The sequence below is a fragment of the Amphiprion ocellaris genome, chromosome 10, assembly GCF_022539595.1.
Source record: "Amphiprion ocellaris isolate individual 3 ecotype Okinawa chromosome 10, ASM2253959v1, whole genome shotgun sequence".
NCBI classification, from domain to species: Eukaryota; Metazoa; Chordata; class Actinopteri; family Pomacentridae; genus Amphiprion; species Amphiprion ocellaris.
The window spans coordinates 2889064-2906221 of NC_072775.1; the positions used below are offsets into that span (position 1 = coordinate 2889064).

The 17158-nt window shown below is 37.9% G+C and overlaps 1 protein-coding gene across 1 annotated transcript in view; it reads right to left on the reverse strand.

Moving 5' to 3' along the window:
- Positions 1-467: 467 nt before the first annotated feature.
- st6galnac5a (ST6 (alpha-N-acetyl-neuraminyl-2,3-beta-galactosyl-1,3)-N-acetylgalactosaminide alpha-2,6-sialyltransferase 5a) overlaps positions 468-17158 on the reverse strand; it is a 95377-nt gene continuing 78686 nt past the window's right edge. Inside the window, exons 4-5 of the mRNA XM_055014587.1 lie at positions 10016-10123; positions 468-4200 (exon numbers count right to left, since the gene is read on the reverse strand). Of these exons, the coding sequence (XP_054870562.1) occupies positions 3954-4200; positions 10016-10123 (355 nt within the window). The 3' untranslated portion in view covers positions 468-3953. The remainder of the gene's footprint in view (positions 4201-10015; positions 10124-17158) is intronic.

Consider the following 17158-nt stretch of genomic DNA (forward strand, 5'->3'; position numbering starts at 1 on the left):
AATCATCCTAAATGCACATTAAGTACATTTCATTGATGTTGTCATAACTGAGGCGTCCTTCTTCATCCTATATTGTTACCTGGATCTGCATTCTTTACCTCCAGGCCACGAGGCAGCGACATTCTCAGTGAGTGAAAATGTTCCAACATTCAGCTGTGAACATGGTCAAGGATGTGTGTGTAGCTCTGGAGAGTGATGAGGAGGCCTTGTAGCTCTGCCTGTCTTTCATGATTGTCTCAGTAGGACACAGGTTGATGTCACATCCAGACGGGGAGCAGGATTGGAGAGAAAAATGGCAGCTGCCTTCAGTGGAAGGTGAGTCAGCAGCTTCCCGTCTTCCAGCGGTCCACGTTTCATCTTCATCTCTGGTCGCTGCTGCATTCAAACACACAAGTCATGTTGTAGTTTTACTCCTAGCATCTTCACCTCTGGGTTCATGTTACAGACAGACACGACTGAAGACAAGACAACTGATAGTCATTTATTGAGTGAAATGTTGGTGATGAAAGTCAGTGAACAGAAGGTTAACAAGCAACAATTACTGACTGCTAAATGGGATTCTGGGAGATGTTTGTTACCTTGTGGGTCAATGTATAGTTGTGGGACTGTTTGTATCATAGTTGACATTTTTGCTGTTTTCAGGCCGAAAACCAACCCATTTTGTAATGGGGAATTTAGTGGAAAGTGATTTAATTTGCTTTTTTCCATCTAAAATTTGATATATTGCCAAAAAAGAAATATCTGTCATGATTATCTCAACTTAATAAAAAGAACACAATCAAAACTGTTTCTGAATAAACTCATTTTATTATTGTTTAGCTCATTAGAAGGTGGCTGGTATTAAATTCGGACGGTTATTTAGTTGATATTTCAGTGATATCCAGTCATTTTTTATTAAATGATTGTTTCCATAATAAATAATGATGGAATTTGTAAAGACATGATCATAAGAACATAAAAATCATTAGTTATTTTTACTTCTAATAAAAATGTATGCACATATATCCCATGGACTTCAAAAGTCCCTCAGTTATAGATTGACCTTTGTAGAGATGGAGATGACAAGGCTGATGCCACATGTTTGTGCAGTAAATGTGGATGTGCACTGCTGCTGCTTCATCAGTCTGTTAAAGTGATGCTTCCTGTCATTCACACAAAAGTCCTTTTTCATTGATGTTCCTCACACGGTTCCTCATGCAACGTTCGTCATTCATGCGAGATTAGACCACACGCCGAGTGATGTTTAATGCATCATACTGCAGTAACTAACAGCAGCTCATCAAGAAGTCAGAATAACCAACAGAACCGTTTATTTCTGTTTAACAGTGAAACTCAAAGCGAGACACTTGTGGATCTTACCGTTGTCTGATGGTTTGGAATAAACTCAGAAGAAATAGTCAGTCCTGATTTATAATTACAAGAATTTAACCCTCGTGTCGTCCTGCGGGTCACATTGATCCATTTTAAAGTTTGAAAATGTGGGAAAAAATATATTTTCCCAGTGAAACATCTAATGTCCACATTTTCAACATTTTTGTGAAATCTTTGAACATTTTTTGGTGAAAAAAAAGAAATGTTAAAAATGTTTCTTAAGAACATTCACAAAAAAAATCAACCAAAATCCAGCGAATTTCACTGGATTTTGGTTGATTTTTATGTGAATGTTCTTAAGAAAATATGTGAAGTTTTACTGATATATATGGAATCACTTTAGATATTTTTAGGATTTTTTTTAAAGATTTTTACTCATTTTTTGGAAATATTTACAAGAATTTTCTTCCCAGATTTGGGTTTTTTTTTTTTTTAAACTAAAACTTTGAAGGAATTACTGGAATTTTCTTCCTGAAGGTTTTGCAAATTTTCAGAAATTTGGGGAAATTTTTTGCTGAATTTGTGGATTTTTTTTCAGACAAGAAAACAATATTTTTCACTGTGAAAATATATATTTTTTCCCACATTTTCAAACTTTAAACTGGGTCAATTTTGACCCGCAGGACGACACGAGGGTTAAAGAAAATATTAGAAGTTTTACTGATATATATGTAAGCACTTTAGATATTTTTAAGTTTTTTTACTCAGTTTTGGAAAATATTTACAAGAATTTTCTTGCCAAATTTGGAGGATTTTTTGAAATAAAACTTCTAAGGGAAAATGTTAAGGAATTATTGGAATTTTCTTCCTGAAGGTTTTGCAAATTCTCAGAAATTTGGGGAATTTTTTTCAGAATTCTTGAATTTTTTTTTAGACAAGGAAACAATACTTTTTAGTGCCCATAATTGAGGACAACAGGAGGGTTAAGATAACATCTTTGGACTGACACCTGATTCTTATTCATGAAGAAAGAGGAGGGGGGTCTACATGTAGCCTGTTTGCCATCAAATCAAACACAACTGAGAGCCATCAGCTGAACAAATAAAGAAAGCCGGTGTTCTCTGAAACGGTGTAACTCTGAGGCAGCAGACGGATGTAGCGTCGCTCTGCTCTCCATCTTAATCTCCACTTGTCTTGTCTGACATGGAGGTGCATTTACACGGAAATCCGGCTTGTGGCTGTATAAATCGCACAATTAACGGGTGACAGGCGCCAACAAAGCCTGATGATACATAGGAGCAGGAGCGAAGGAGGCGCACAAGCATGAGACTTGTTCTCAATGCAGACAAGACTAAGCTGATGTTGTTCTCCAGCTCTAGGAAGTGGCCACAGATATTTCCCTCAGTGTCCACACTGGAGGGAAATGAAATAAAGGTGGTCCACGTGTATAAATACCTGATGACTCCCTCACTTTCAAGCCACATGTGGAGAATCTTGTGAGGAAGCTGAGGCTAAAACTTGGTTATTTTTGAAACAAGTTGTGTTTTTCTTTTAGTGTAAAAAAGCAGCTTGTCGCTGCAACTTTCTGTCTGTGTTGGATTATGGAGATCTTTTGTATATGAATGCTTCGGATGGTTGACACTGCTTACCGAGCTTCGTTGAGGTTTATTACGAACTGTAAAATGTCAACGCATCACTGAGAGTTCTACTCTTGGGTGGGATGGCAGCTTTAGCCACCAGAAGGATCCATTACTGGTATATTTTCATATATAAGGCAATACTTGGACTACTGCCCTCCTACATTTGCTCCTTAACAGCACAGAAAACTTGTGATCTTCGCTCGCTTCGATCACAAGATCATCTGTTGCTTTCAGTTCCATGTGTTCATACTGAACTGGGTAAAAAGGCTTTTGTTTATTCTGCACCTTCTGCCTGGAATATGTTGCAGAAAGACTGGAAATTAACTGACTTAATCTCATTGAGTGCCTTTAAATCTAAACTGCGAGTTCTTGAGGCCGTTTCCACAACATGCACTTGTTTTTTAGAACTTGCTTGTAAATTTAATTATTATTATCATTTTTTTCTCATTTTAATTATGTTTTAACTGTGTAACTTTATAACTGTGCTTTGTACGTGCTGCTGCCTATCTTGGCCAGGACTCCCTTGAAAAAGAGGTTCTTAATCTCAATGGGATCTCTCCTGGTTAAATAAACAGAATAAATAAATAGAAAATGAGATAAAACCTCCCGGATCACGATGCCCACAGGTGAAGGTCAGGGAAGTGATTTATGTCGTTGCTTTGAAGGGGTTTGAACCTTTGTCTGAAGAACCTCATCCAACTCAACATCTAGTCTTAGCTGCAGATGAATAGGACATCTGAGCAGCAATGATTCACTCTTTCAGAAAGCCAAATTTAACCTCAAGTTCTACAAAACTTTTCAAGATTTTCCAAAAAAAAAAAAGAGAGACTTAGAGTCAGTTGACCTCAGTGATCCAAACAATGTCCAGCAGCTTCAACCGTTTACATCCAGAGTTCTAGACCTCCTGCCTGTCGTGTCTCATCCTTGGTTTTAAAAGGTCTGGTGCAGATTCCCCTCATGCTCAGTCTTTCTGGGATGGATGTCTGAAGCAGTTTCTTCCAGTCACGTCTTCTGAGGAACCGTGGACGCCCCGTCCAGCGTCCGGTTGGCCGGTAGCGGCGGCGGGCTCCAGTCCGGCTGGTAGAAGTGGATGTCAAACGTCCGTGCCCAGCTGGCGAAGACCCGCTTCTCGGTGATGAAGCGATGATGGCTGCCTCGACGGCCACGCTCGTGAGAAATGTACATGGCACACTCGTCCGGACCTCGGGGTTCGTAGTAGTGGTACGGGACGGACTGACGCTGAGGCTCCCTGCAGACAGACAGACAGACAGACAGACAGACAGACAGACAGACAGACAGACAGACAGACAGACAGACAGACAGACAGACAGACAGACAGAGACAGACGGCTGGCATTTAGAAACACTTTAATGAAGCACTCTGATTTGCATTTGACACCACAAAGTGTTTTTCATTTCGAGGTGAGAGACGGAGGCTAATCTGCACACATTTGTTTGTCATTTGCAGGTCTAAATTTAACTGCTTTTAATAACTTTTAAATGTCACCTACAAATGAACACTTGAATGGAAAAGCCAGATTTGCAAAAAAAAATCCCCCAAAAAAAACATTTGTGAAAGTGGCAGCACTGTTTGAATATTTAAATGTATGAGTGCACAGTTGAAGTTCAGGGCAGTTTGTGTGTCATAGTTCCATACAAATGCAAGGATTTAATTCTCAGGATATTAAAGCATTAACTCTTGTGTCATCCTGCGGGTCAAAATTGACCCGTTTTAAAGTTTGAAAATGTGGGAAAAAATATATTTTCACAGTGAAACTTCTGATGTCCACATTTTCAACATTTTTGGGAAATCTTTGAACATTCTTTACTGTATTTTTATGATATTTTTACGAATTTTTTTACTGTATTTTTGCTATATTTTCACTGCATTTTTACAATATTTTTTGACTTTATTTTTCTATATCTTTACTGTATTCATGCTGTATTTTTACTGTATTTATACTATATTTTTACTGTATTTTTTATTATATTTTTACTGTATTATCACTGTATTCCTACCATATTTTTCACTGTATTTTTACCATATTTTAACAATATTTCTACTGCATTTTTACTATATTTTTACAATATTTTTTTACTGTATTTTTACTTTATTCATGCTGTATTTTTGCTGTATTCATGCTGTATTTTTGCTGCATTCTATATTTTTACTGTATTTTTTGCTATATTTTTACTGTATTATCACTGTATTTTTACCATATTTTAACAATATTTATACTTTATTTTTACTACATTTTTATTGTATTTTTACAATATTTTTACTGTATATTTACTATATTTTTACTATATATTTTTACTGAATTTTTACTATATTTTACTGTATTTTTACAATATTATTCACTGTATTTTTACTATATTTTAATATATATTAACTATATATTAACTTTGAGCAGCCGATCAATTAATCTGAACTGGGTTGAACGGCATGCAGTGTTTACACAGAGCAAATAGGAAGCAACAACTATGGCAATAAATTAAAGATAAAGTAATACAGTATCTATTGTTTCGAGGAAGCGCCTGAAAAGACTGATCCACCTTCTCTCTGTTTCAGTTGGAACAACAGACCTGGTTTTCCTGAAACTTTAGGTAAAGTTTCTGTAGTCAGAAGTGAAAACTTTCAGTGGAATACGGTCCAAACCAAGCAACACAATGTCATGAAACTGTGACAGGGATGACTTCATGTCACTCCTCCGTCTCTTTACACAACGGCAGGGAATGACAACAGAAATGTCACAAAAAATCACCTGAAACTGGAGGAAAATCCACCTCACCACCGTGTTCCAGCACCTTCAAAACTGCAGTAATCTGGAGATTTCAGGTCACTTAGTGCAATTTACAAGCTGAAAAGAACAACCTAGAAGTCTGATAATAGTGAGAGTTTGTTCAGTGTTTGTTTCTAACAGGACGGAGTATTAACCCTCCTGTTGTCCTCATTTATGGGCACCAAAAAATATCGTTTCCTTGTCTGAAAAAAATCCAAAAATTCTGCAAAAAAATTCCCCAAATTTCTGAAAATTTCCCCTTAAAAGTTTTCTTTAAAAAAATCACCCAAATTTGGCAAGAAAATTCTTGTATATATTTTCAAAAAATTTGTAAAAATCTTCCAAAAAAAAAGAGTAAAAATCTTCCAAAAAATGAGTAAAAATATCTAAAGTGATTACATATATCAGTAAAACTTCTAATATTTTCAAAAGAACATTGACAAAACATTGATTTTTTTTGTCAATGTTCTTTAGAAACATTTTTAACATTTCTTTTTTTACCATCGAAAAATGTTCAAAAATTTCCCAAAAGTGTTGAAAATGTGGACATCAGAAGTTTCACTGTGAAAATATATTTTTTTCACATTTTCAAACTTTAAAACGGGTCAGTTTGACCCGCAGAACAACACGAGGATTAAAGATGGTGAACCAGCAGCAGCAGTTCAGCAACAACTGTTCTGCATTTTAGAAGAACGGATTCACAATCGATGCTTCGTGTCAATAAAACATATCTGACATGATGTTTGACAGAGATGCAGTTTTAATTCTTAGCTGGATCACATCTCCAGACGTCCGTCGTCATGAGAAATGAAAGGAACGTTTGTTCACAGAAATGAACCGTCCTCTCCTGTTCATTACTGTTGAGATTGGATTTCTGCTGAAACACAGAATAAAAACTAATTCTCTCATCAATCTGAGCCAGGAACAACGATATACTGAACATTTTACAGTTTCTTTATTGAGATATCTAATAAGATTTGTTCCTGGTTCAATAAAATCCTCCAATTAAAGTGCTGGCTGAGATGGATGAGACGTGAGCTGTAATTCAAACCATTAAACTCTCCCTAACGAGCTGCCAGAAGCAAGACGGACCCACAAACGGCTGCAGATCTCATAGTTCTGTCAGCCACATGGCAATGGCGTCATTGTCACGCTAATCACTGTAAATACAGTAAAAATATTCAGGAAATCATCATGCTGTGGCTGACACTTTGACATGTTAGAAGCTTGGTTAAGTTTCTGCCCTGAAATGACTTTGGATTGGAAAAACATCATAGTTTGGTTAAAAGGTGACTCTTTCTCTAAAAGCATAAAAGCTTTTCTTTTCTGCCATGAAGGAGACTTCAGTTGTTTCTATGAAAATCTTATTTTAGAATGCACGGTTTAAACATTCTCTGCACGTCCCCCTCTATCAGAAGTGTTTTGTGGGTGACATTTAAATGTTCCAAATAATTATCATTTCAAATTGATTCAATAAACACTTTCCAACTGCACTAATAAACACAGAAGAAGCAGCTCAAGAGCTGAACGTGGCTTCAACACGGCGTTCATGGAGGAGTACGTTCATTCTGCAGGTTTCCAGGTGACGCTGCAGCACTGAGATTTAACCCTCCTGTTGTCCTCATTTACAGGCACCAAAAATATTGTTTCCTTGTCTGAAAAAAATCCAAAAGTTCAGCAAAAAATTCCACAAATTTATGAAAATTTGCAAAACCTTCAGGAAGAAAATTCCAATAATTCCCTAAAAGCTCCCCTTAAAAGTTTTATTTAAAAAAAAAAAAAAAAAAAAATCCCCCAAATTTGGCAAGAAAATTCTTGTAAATATTTTCAAAAAATGAGTAAAAATTTTCCCCCAAAAAATCCTAAAAATATCTTCCATATATATTAGTAAAACTTCTAATGTTTTCTTTAAGAACATTCACAAAAAATTTACCAAAATCCAGCGAATGTCATCGTGTTGTTTCTCAATTTTGTTGTTTTGTGTCTTTTTTGTCTTGCTTGTGTCATTTTTCTCATTTTTGTAATATTTTGCCTTGTTTTTTGTCTTTTTTGTCTGACTTGGTGTTCGTCTCATGTTTCTTGTCATTTTGTTTCTCGTTTTTGTCATTTTGTGTCTTTTTTTGTAATATTTTGTCTTGTTTTTGTTGTTTTTTTTTGTCTGACTTTTGTCATTTTGATCATAAAGTAAAATTCTCTCTGGTTCAGTTCCAGATGACTAAATGTTGTGTTCCTTTGTAGACACTCTGTGATCTGGAAGTTGTAATGTGGAAATGATGAACTGAGGCTGAATGTTGCTGAAATTGAATTTAAAAAAAAAAAAAAAAAATTTCAGGTTGTTCATGACGTTTTGTGAAAAGAGAATTCCTTAAATGTTAATATTTTCAGAGTGTATCTTTGTTGCACTAAAACAAAGGAACCATTAGGAGTTGTGGTAATTTATAGGTTATTATGCTGTGGTTTTACTAGTCCGGATCACTGGAGATCAAACTGGGCTGAATGTGGAACCTGAACTAAGATGAGTTTGACACAGTAGAGATGCTGAGGTAAAACTGGCCTCGTCTAATCAGTATCAGAGTGTCAACCCGACCAACAGCATTTTGAAATCCTGTTTTTAAAAAGGATCCACTGGAGTGGCTCTGGGCTTTATCCTCATGTAAGCTGGTTCCACTTCATGGCCGGAGGCTCTCATGTCTGCATCTCCAAACTGAATAATCCAGAATACAAAAAGGAACAAAAGCAGCCACCTTATTTCAAACGCAACAAAAGAAACAAAGCTTTCTCTTGCCTGGATTTGTGCCCTGTCGCCACCCCGGTAGCTTGTACTCTATTGTGTGTTGGTCAGTTGTTGAACACTTTTATTGACGCCACACGGCAGCAAATGGAAAATTGAAAGGAGTGTTTGTGGGGAATACTGAGTGGTGCAGAAAGCAAAAGCAAATGTAGCGACACAAAAGAGGTGGACAAAGCCGGAGAAACAAAAGGCAGACTGTGGCTTAAGTAGCAGGAAATTAGAGCAGGTGAGGACGTGACAGAAAACCACTAATGCTGGGTTGTTTCCATCCAGAACAGGGTTGTCAAACTCATCTTAGTTCAGGGGCCACATTCAGCCCAGTCTGATTTTAAGTCGGCCACACCAGTAAAACCACAGCACACGAATCTAAATCATTCATTTGAAAAAGTCATTCAAAAAGTATGTTCTGAAAATGTCCACATATAATGAATTAGCTTTTTGCAAAACATCATGTACAACCTGAAAAGTCAAGACACAAAGCGACAACAAAATGGACAAATGACACAAGCGAGACAAAGAAAGACACAAAACGACATAAACAAGACAAAAATAACAAATAAAGTGAAACACAAAATGATAAAAATGAAAAACAAAACAAAAACATAAGACAAGCACCAAAAGTCAGACAAAACACGATAAAAAAACAAGAAAAACAAAACTAAATATTTTTTAAAAATGAGACAAAATGACAAAAAAAGTAGACAACAACACAAGTGTGAAAAAAAAAGACACAAAATGACAAACAAAACAGCAAAAACATGAGACATTACAAAAGTCAGGCAAAAAGACAAAAAACAACAAAAACAAAAAATTACAAAAATGACATACAAAATGATAAAAACGAGACATAAACCTACAACAGCGACAAAAAAATGACAAAAACATGAGATAAACGACAAAAGTCAGACAAAAAAGGCAAAAAAACAACAAAAACAAGGCACAAAATGACAAAATGAGACAAACGACATGAAACAAAATTAAAAAGGGACAAAAATTTTGACAAAAACAAGACAAAATATTACAAAAATGAGACACAAAACGACAAAAGAACAGTGAACAATCTAGTATTTTACTTTATGATCCAAAAAACTTGTCATGGTCTAGAAATGAATGATTTTAAATTTATAATTTTACTAATTTACAATCTGCAGTTAATGTCTTCTCTGGAGTTTTTACACTTTGAGGACCGGATTGGACCCTCTGGAGGACCGCTTTTGGCCCGCGGGCCTCATGTTGGACACCCTGATCTAGAATCAGACTGTATCTGAAACCTGATCTGTATAAATCCGATGTATCCATCAGCACTCGGAGAGCCGGATCCTTAGCTGTTTCCTGAATTAATTTTTATTAACGCTCGGCCAGTTTTAAGTATTCCGCCGACATCTGCAGCCACATTGAGGTTTTATTATCGGCTTCCTGCATATATTTACACCCTCAATCTCTCTAGTCAGGGTTGCTGTGAATTTATACAGACTGGAAACAGCGTCTCACCTGCAGAAGTCCGGGGCCACCATGCCGTAGACGTTGATCCGGTCGCACAGCTCCAGGGCGATGGTCATGGTGAACCAGCCGGTGCTTAGCCAGGAGTTGGAGATCCTCCTGCAGAGGGAAGAAGAAGAAGGAGAAGAAGGAAGAGGAGGATTTAGAGAAGACACTCAGATGGATTTTACACACGGTCGACCTCCAGGATGAAAGCTGCACCTTGTTTGATTTTTTTTTTAACGGAGATAGATAATCAGAAAGATCTCACATCGGTGTATTCCGGCAGAATAAAGATTTATCTGACATCCAGAGGTCGATTTCTCCCTGACTGCCAGATCATTCAGGTTCCCTTACAGCTTCATTAACCCTAATTAGAACTTTTACTGATATATATGGAATCACTTTAGATATTTTTAGGATTTTTTTTGAAGACTTTTACTCATTTTAAAAAAATATTTACAAGATTTTTCTTGCCAAATTTGGGGGATTTTTTTAAAATAAAAATTTTCAGGGAAACTTTAAAAAAATTATTGGAATTTTCTTCCTGAAGTTTTGCAAATTTTCAGAAATTTGGGGAATTTTTTTTCAGAATTTTTGGATTTTTTTCAGACAAGGAAACAATATTTTTTGGTGCCTGTAATTGAGGACAACAGGAGGGTTAATGAAATTTTAATTTAGTCATGTTTCATCTCAGCCATAATCAGAGATGATCTGATTCTGAATCAATGATGTGATGAGAAAAAAGAGTGGATGGAGTCAAATTTAAATTTGAGTTCTACCTCAGAAAGTATTTGATATATCAAGCAAAAATTTCACAAATGACAAAGAACATAGAGTTTCTGGGAAATCAGAGCTGGTCAAGCAGAAAATGAGATGATTGTAGATGGAATGACTCAATTTTAGTTTTTTTCAGACAAGAAAACAATATTTTTTGGTGTCCGTAAATGAGGACAACAGGAGGGTTAAAATCCACATCTATCCTGCGTATCGATGGATACAAATGAACCCGTCAGATGATCCGACCCTCCATCAGAAGCAGCCTGGGCCTGCATGGAGCTGAGAGGACATCAGAGAAATGAGCTCCAATCACGCTTTTCTGAGATCTGCTCCCACGAAAGATGTATGAAATGATATTTACGCTGCATTTGAAAATCTCTAAATCTAAATGTCCATCAGAGGGTTTTCTCTCAGGACTGCTGTCAGATGAAGAAAACATTTCAGCCGTCTAGCTGAAGGATTCCTGGTTGGTTTGGAGATTTAATGGAGTCTGGAAAGTTCTGAAGGTCCTGAAAGTCTTTGAGGAAAAGTCAAAATAAAACTAAATGAAAATAACCACAATTTTGGTTTTAGGATTATTGACAGCAGTAAATGAAGCGTGTGGCGCTGAAATATTTATCAGAAAAACTTCTTTCATTCAGACGGAGTTTAAAAATACATCTTAACTTTCAAAGCAACCCTCTGGAGGATTTGGAAGATTTAATCCCAAACAAAAACAGCCAAACTGAAGTTATTGCGCGTTTTTAGCCCAGGAGTCCATCCACCACTGGAACATCTCCAACTCTGCTGTAGGAAATGCGACATTTCGTAAACGTTTGTGGTCCCCAGAGGATGAGGGATGAGTCTGGTGACTTTCCTCCAGCATCAGGAAATAACTGCTAAATGGAGGAGAGGGAAGCTGTAGAGGAGGACAACATTGGATGAAGATCATTAATGAGTCATTCCATCTACATTAGGGGTGTCCAACAGGTGGCCTGCGGGCCAAAAGCGGCCCTCCAGAGGCTCCAATCCGGCCCGTGGAGCCACTTTGTTAAGTGTAAAAATCATAGAGAAGACATTAACTGCAGATTGTAAATTTGCAAAATGACAAACTTCTTGACCATGACAAGTTGTTCTGAACTAAAATACTAGACTGTTCATTGTTCTTTTGTCATTTTGTGTCTCATTTTTGTAATGTTTTCTCTTGTTTTTGTCTGACTTTTGTCGTTTGTCTCATGTTTTTGTCGCTTTGTGTTTCCTTTTTGCCTCACTTGTGTTTTCTTGTCTTATTTTTGTCATTTTGCGTTTTGCTTTATTATTCATTGTTTTGTGCATCGTTTCTGTCATTTTTTTTGATCTCGCTTGTGTTGTTAGTCTATTTTTTGTCACTTTGTAACTTTTTTGTCTAATTTTTTGTCTCTTTTGTTTTGTTTCGTGTCATTTGTCACATTTTTGTCATTTTGTTTCTTGCTTTTGTCGTTTCATGTGTCGTTTTTGTAATATTTTGTCTTGTTTTTGTTGGTTTTTTTTGTCTGACTTCTGTTGTTTTGATCCTCCAGTAAATCCTCTCTGGTTCAGTTCCAGATGACTAAATGTTGTGTTTCTTTGTAGACACTCTGTGATCTGGAAGTTGTAATGTGGAAATGATGAACTGAGGATGAATGTTGCTGAAACTGAATTTATTTTTCTTAAAAAATGTCAGGTTGTTCATTATGTTTTGCAAAATTACAAAAAAAATTACATTAACCCTGCTGTTGTCCTCATTTACAGGCACCAAAAAATATTGTTTCCTTGTCTGAAAAAAAATCCAAAAATTCAGCAAAAAAAAATTCCCCAAATTTCTGAAAATTTGCAAAAATTTCAGGAAGAAAATTCCAATAATTCCTTAAAAGTTTCACTTAAAAGTTTCATCCATCCATCCATCCATCCATCCATCCACCCATCCATCCATCCATCCATCCATCCATCCATCCATCCATCCATCCATCCATCCATCCATCCATCCATCCATCCATCGAACCATCCATCCAGCCAATAATCCATCCATCCATCCATCCATCCATCCATCCATCCATCCATCCATCCATCCATCCATCCATCCATCAATCCATCCATCGAACCATCCATCCAGCCAATAATCCATCCATCCATCCATCCATCCATCCATCCATCCATCAATCCATCCATCCGTCCATCCATCGAACCATCCATCCAGCCAATAATCCATCCATCCATCCATCCATCCATCCATCCATCCATCAATCCATCCATCGAACCATCCATCCAGCCAATAATCCATCCATCCATCCATCCATCCATCCATCCATCCATCCATCCATCCATCCATCCATCAATCCATCCATCCATCAAACCATCCATCCAGCCAATAATCCATCCATCCATCCATCCATCCATCCATCCAGCCAATAATACATCCATCCAACTATCCATCCATCATTCCATCCATCCATCCAACTATCCATCTATCGAACCATCCATCCATCCAGCCAATAATCCATCCATCCATCCATTCATCCATCGAACCATCCATCCATTCAGCCAATAATCCATCCATCATTCCATCCATCCATCCAACTATCCATCTATCGAACCATCCATCCATCCAGCCAATAATCCATCCATCCATCCATTCATCCATCGAACCATCCATCCATTCAGCCAATAATCCATCCATCCATCCATCCATCCATCCATCCATCCATCCATCCATCCATCCATCTACAGCTGCTGTTGTCTGAAGCACATCTGGAACGATAAATATTCATCAAATCAGCTTCTGTACAAAAATGCATCACAGCCTTTCCTGTTCCTTCACACACGGCCAGAAGATATCCAGACACGAGTCAACGAAGCGGCTTTACAAAGCAGAATTATGCAGGGATAAAAGAGAATCAGACACGGCTCATCATGCTGCTGCAGCTGAACCTCGTCCTGACGGAGGCTGAAGATTAATGCATCAATATCTGACTACATTTAAATAGGATGCATGGCTGTCAAATAAAACCTAAAACTTTACTTTATTTGTTCCCAAAGAGACACTTTCTAGCATCCATAAACACTATACAAGACATTTTATGATAAAAAAATAAACAGAACACAAAGAGAGAGGAAAATAAATAAAGTCTGCTTAATAGCAGAAATGACATTAGGTATATTTCCTTGTTCAGTAATTAAAGAAGCAGTAGAGCTGCCTGTAGGAGTCCACTGTCAGTAAAAGTTTATTTAAATGATAAGAATCACCTCCAGTAGACACAAACCACCACAGAAAGCCACAGAACTCCTCCTATCTGTTCACCATGATGAGATGATGATCAGCTACAGGAAGAGTCTCAGAACATCTGCAACATATAAGTTAAAATTACCGTAAAGGCATGCAATAAACGCAGAAAAACAAAATAACAGAGAAGACACAAAAACTACCGCAAAGAGACAACAAAGAGACACAAATCACCACAAAGACGTGCAGAACTCCTGGTGTTTGCTGTCGCCTCTTAGCACTGAAACACTTTAAATGCATCAGAATTAGCTGCACTCTGGGTTCTTTAGCGGGAAAAGTCATCGTATTCTCTGGGGTGTTGTGACTGAGGAGGATGAGGTTTAAACACAGCAGGCTGACAGGATGCTGCTTATCTGGTGGCCGGCCTCATCAGAGCTTGTTCCAGCATCCACAGCTTTAACTCCCACACAGAGAAACAAAGGCTGGCCTGATAAGAGGAGACCTGACAGGAACCACCGGCTGCTGATGAGGCTGACAGGTCTGGAGTGGAGGGTTTACCTGAGCTGTTGGAGAGCTGTTCAGACGCTCTTTCTCTCATTTTCTCACACCGGGAACAGCGTAGAGGGAGAAAAATCCTCCAGCAAATAAAGGTCAGTTTCACTTTGAACGTTTCTCCGTCGAGAGGAGGCTGGAATGAAAACACATCTACCCAGGAAGCCGAGAGAGAGCGAGGAGATGCTTCCCGGCTGTTGAAAGGTGTCGAGAAGACATTTGAAGATGGAAGCATAGAGTGGAACTGAGAAGATAAACTCTGCTGGCCTCGTCTCCACAACTTCTCACATGCTAATACAAACTGTTTGGTGCAGAAGGCGATATCTGACAAACAACAGACTGCTCTGAAGTTTCTTCATGGTCAACACCAAGGTTTTCACAGGTTCAGGGCGTCGCTTTGTGTTGAAAAATGGTGCTGACGTAAAGAGTAAAGCCCTATTCGTATGGGATCAGTATTACCTCAGGACCAGTGGTGGTTTGTAATAAATGTGGAGGATGTCTGTGATCTTAATCCCGTGTGAATGCTCCATGTCTCTACTTTGTAAAGTCAATATTCCGGGTAGGCTTTCCAGACTTGGTCTAAAGCAGTGGTTCCCAACCTGGGGTCTGCACCCTGCTAGGGGGGACGCCAGAGATCAGAGGGGGACGTGAAGCTTTGTCTGCTCTGAGCATAGACTATATATACAGTCTATGGCTCTGAGGCTGTGAGGTTATAAAAATTAATTTTCACATTCTAGATCAAATTAGAGTAACAGATTTACCGTGTCATTACAAGTCTACCTATAAAACATTTTTAAAACACATTTATTTTCTCTTTCCTCAAAAATCCTTTGTTGCTTCGATGGCCACACCTCCTTGACCTCTACTTCTGTCCACGCTTTCTCCAGGTGGCTCGCTAGACGCTAGCTCATCCAGATTCATTTTTTTTTTTTTGCAGTTAGAAAATTACTGACGGAAACGAGAGTTACCTTAAATTTGATTGTCAAAACATAAACGATGCCTCTTTCCCATCGTTGTAAGGTAGACAATGTGCTATAAGCCCAGTTTAATCAAAAGTATCTGTCTTTCCAGCTGCAGAAATAACATTGGTGTCTATGAGCAGCCGGCTGTGTGACGAGTGAACAGGGACCGTCTGCAAAATGCAAAACCGCTGCAAACAGCGAAGAGACACAAATATTCAATACCTTCACTCTTACACACTGTTGTGTCACCATATTTACTGCAGCCATTGCTTGGCTCATGCTGGTCAAACACTCACTCTGCCATTGTTCACTGTGGGCCATCAGGAATCCCAACGTGAACAGACAACTGTCAGTCAGTCACTTCCATAGTACTGGACCTCCTCACTGTCACTCACAACACCTGAGCCAATCACCTGCAGTCTTTCCCACCTGGTATCCACCCCTGTTCTTTTCTTTCAAGCACATCCAGCTTCATTCAGACACACAACAGCCGCTTGAGAACAGCAGGATCACATCACAGCACTCAGCACTGAAACATTCACCTTTAACAGCCTGGAATCCTCCCAATTAGAAAATCAAGGAAATTGAATTAAATATCATGTTAAGCAAGTTGAAAACTGTTTGGTATCAAAGCTAATGCTCAAGCTAACGCTGTACACACACACACACACACACACACACACACACACACACACACACACACACACACACACACACACACACACACACACACACACATATATATATATACACACATATATATGTACATATATATGTATATATGTGTATATATATACATATATATGTATATATATATATATATATATACATATATACATATATATGTACATATATATGTATATGTACATATATATGTATATATATATATATATATATATATATATATATATATATATATATACATATATATGTACATATATATATATATAATATAAAATAGTATGTTGTATTTCTGCAGCAGTGGGTTTTACAGGGTTTAGAAGGCTACTACATTCTACTACTACACTGCAACACACTCCCTACTGTACTTTGTTCTGAGCAGTAAATTCAGATGTCAGACACTTTATAATCATTTTGCATCAGTTTACACTGTTGTCATTTAAATTTAACTTTCCTTTTTTTCCATTTCTGAGGCCGTTGTGTCGTGCAGAGTGTAAATATGGACTACAACTCTGGTAAATAGTGATTTAAGACCCAGCTTTGGTTTTGTTCTCCTTCTGCAAATCGAGCAAACAACAACTCTCCTCCTCCTCCTTTATTTCCACCTGCTCCACTACAGCCTGTGTTGTACAGAAACGCTTCCTACAAATGATCAGTTCCTGTAGTTTTACTGTGTCTAGGAACAACACAAACCTCCTGAATCAATAAGCAGCCCAGCTGACTGACAGTGTGATGAATAGTGACACTGCACTTTTGTCCAGCTCCCCCTGTTTATTAGAGTGTGTCCATGAGGCAAACACCAGTGTCGACCCAAAGTGATGCTATCGCTGCCCAAGCACACACTTCTCATTTTCATTTAATTAAGACGGGACCCAGGTTGTCTGGAACATGTTGATTTGTTGTGATATGCAAACACGGCCACCAGGCTTTAATAGAACAGCAGCCAGTTTCCTCAGACGCCGG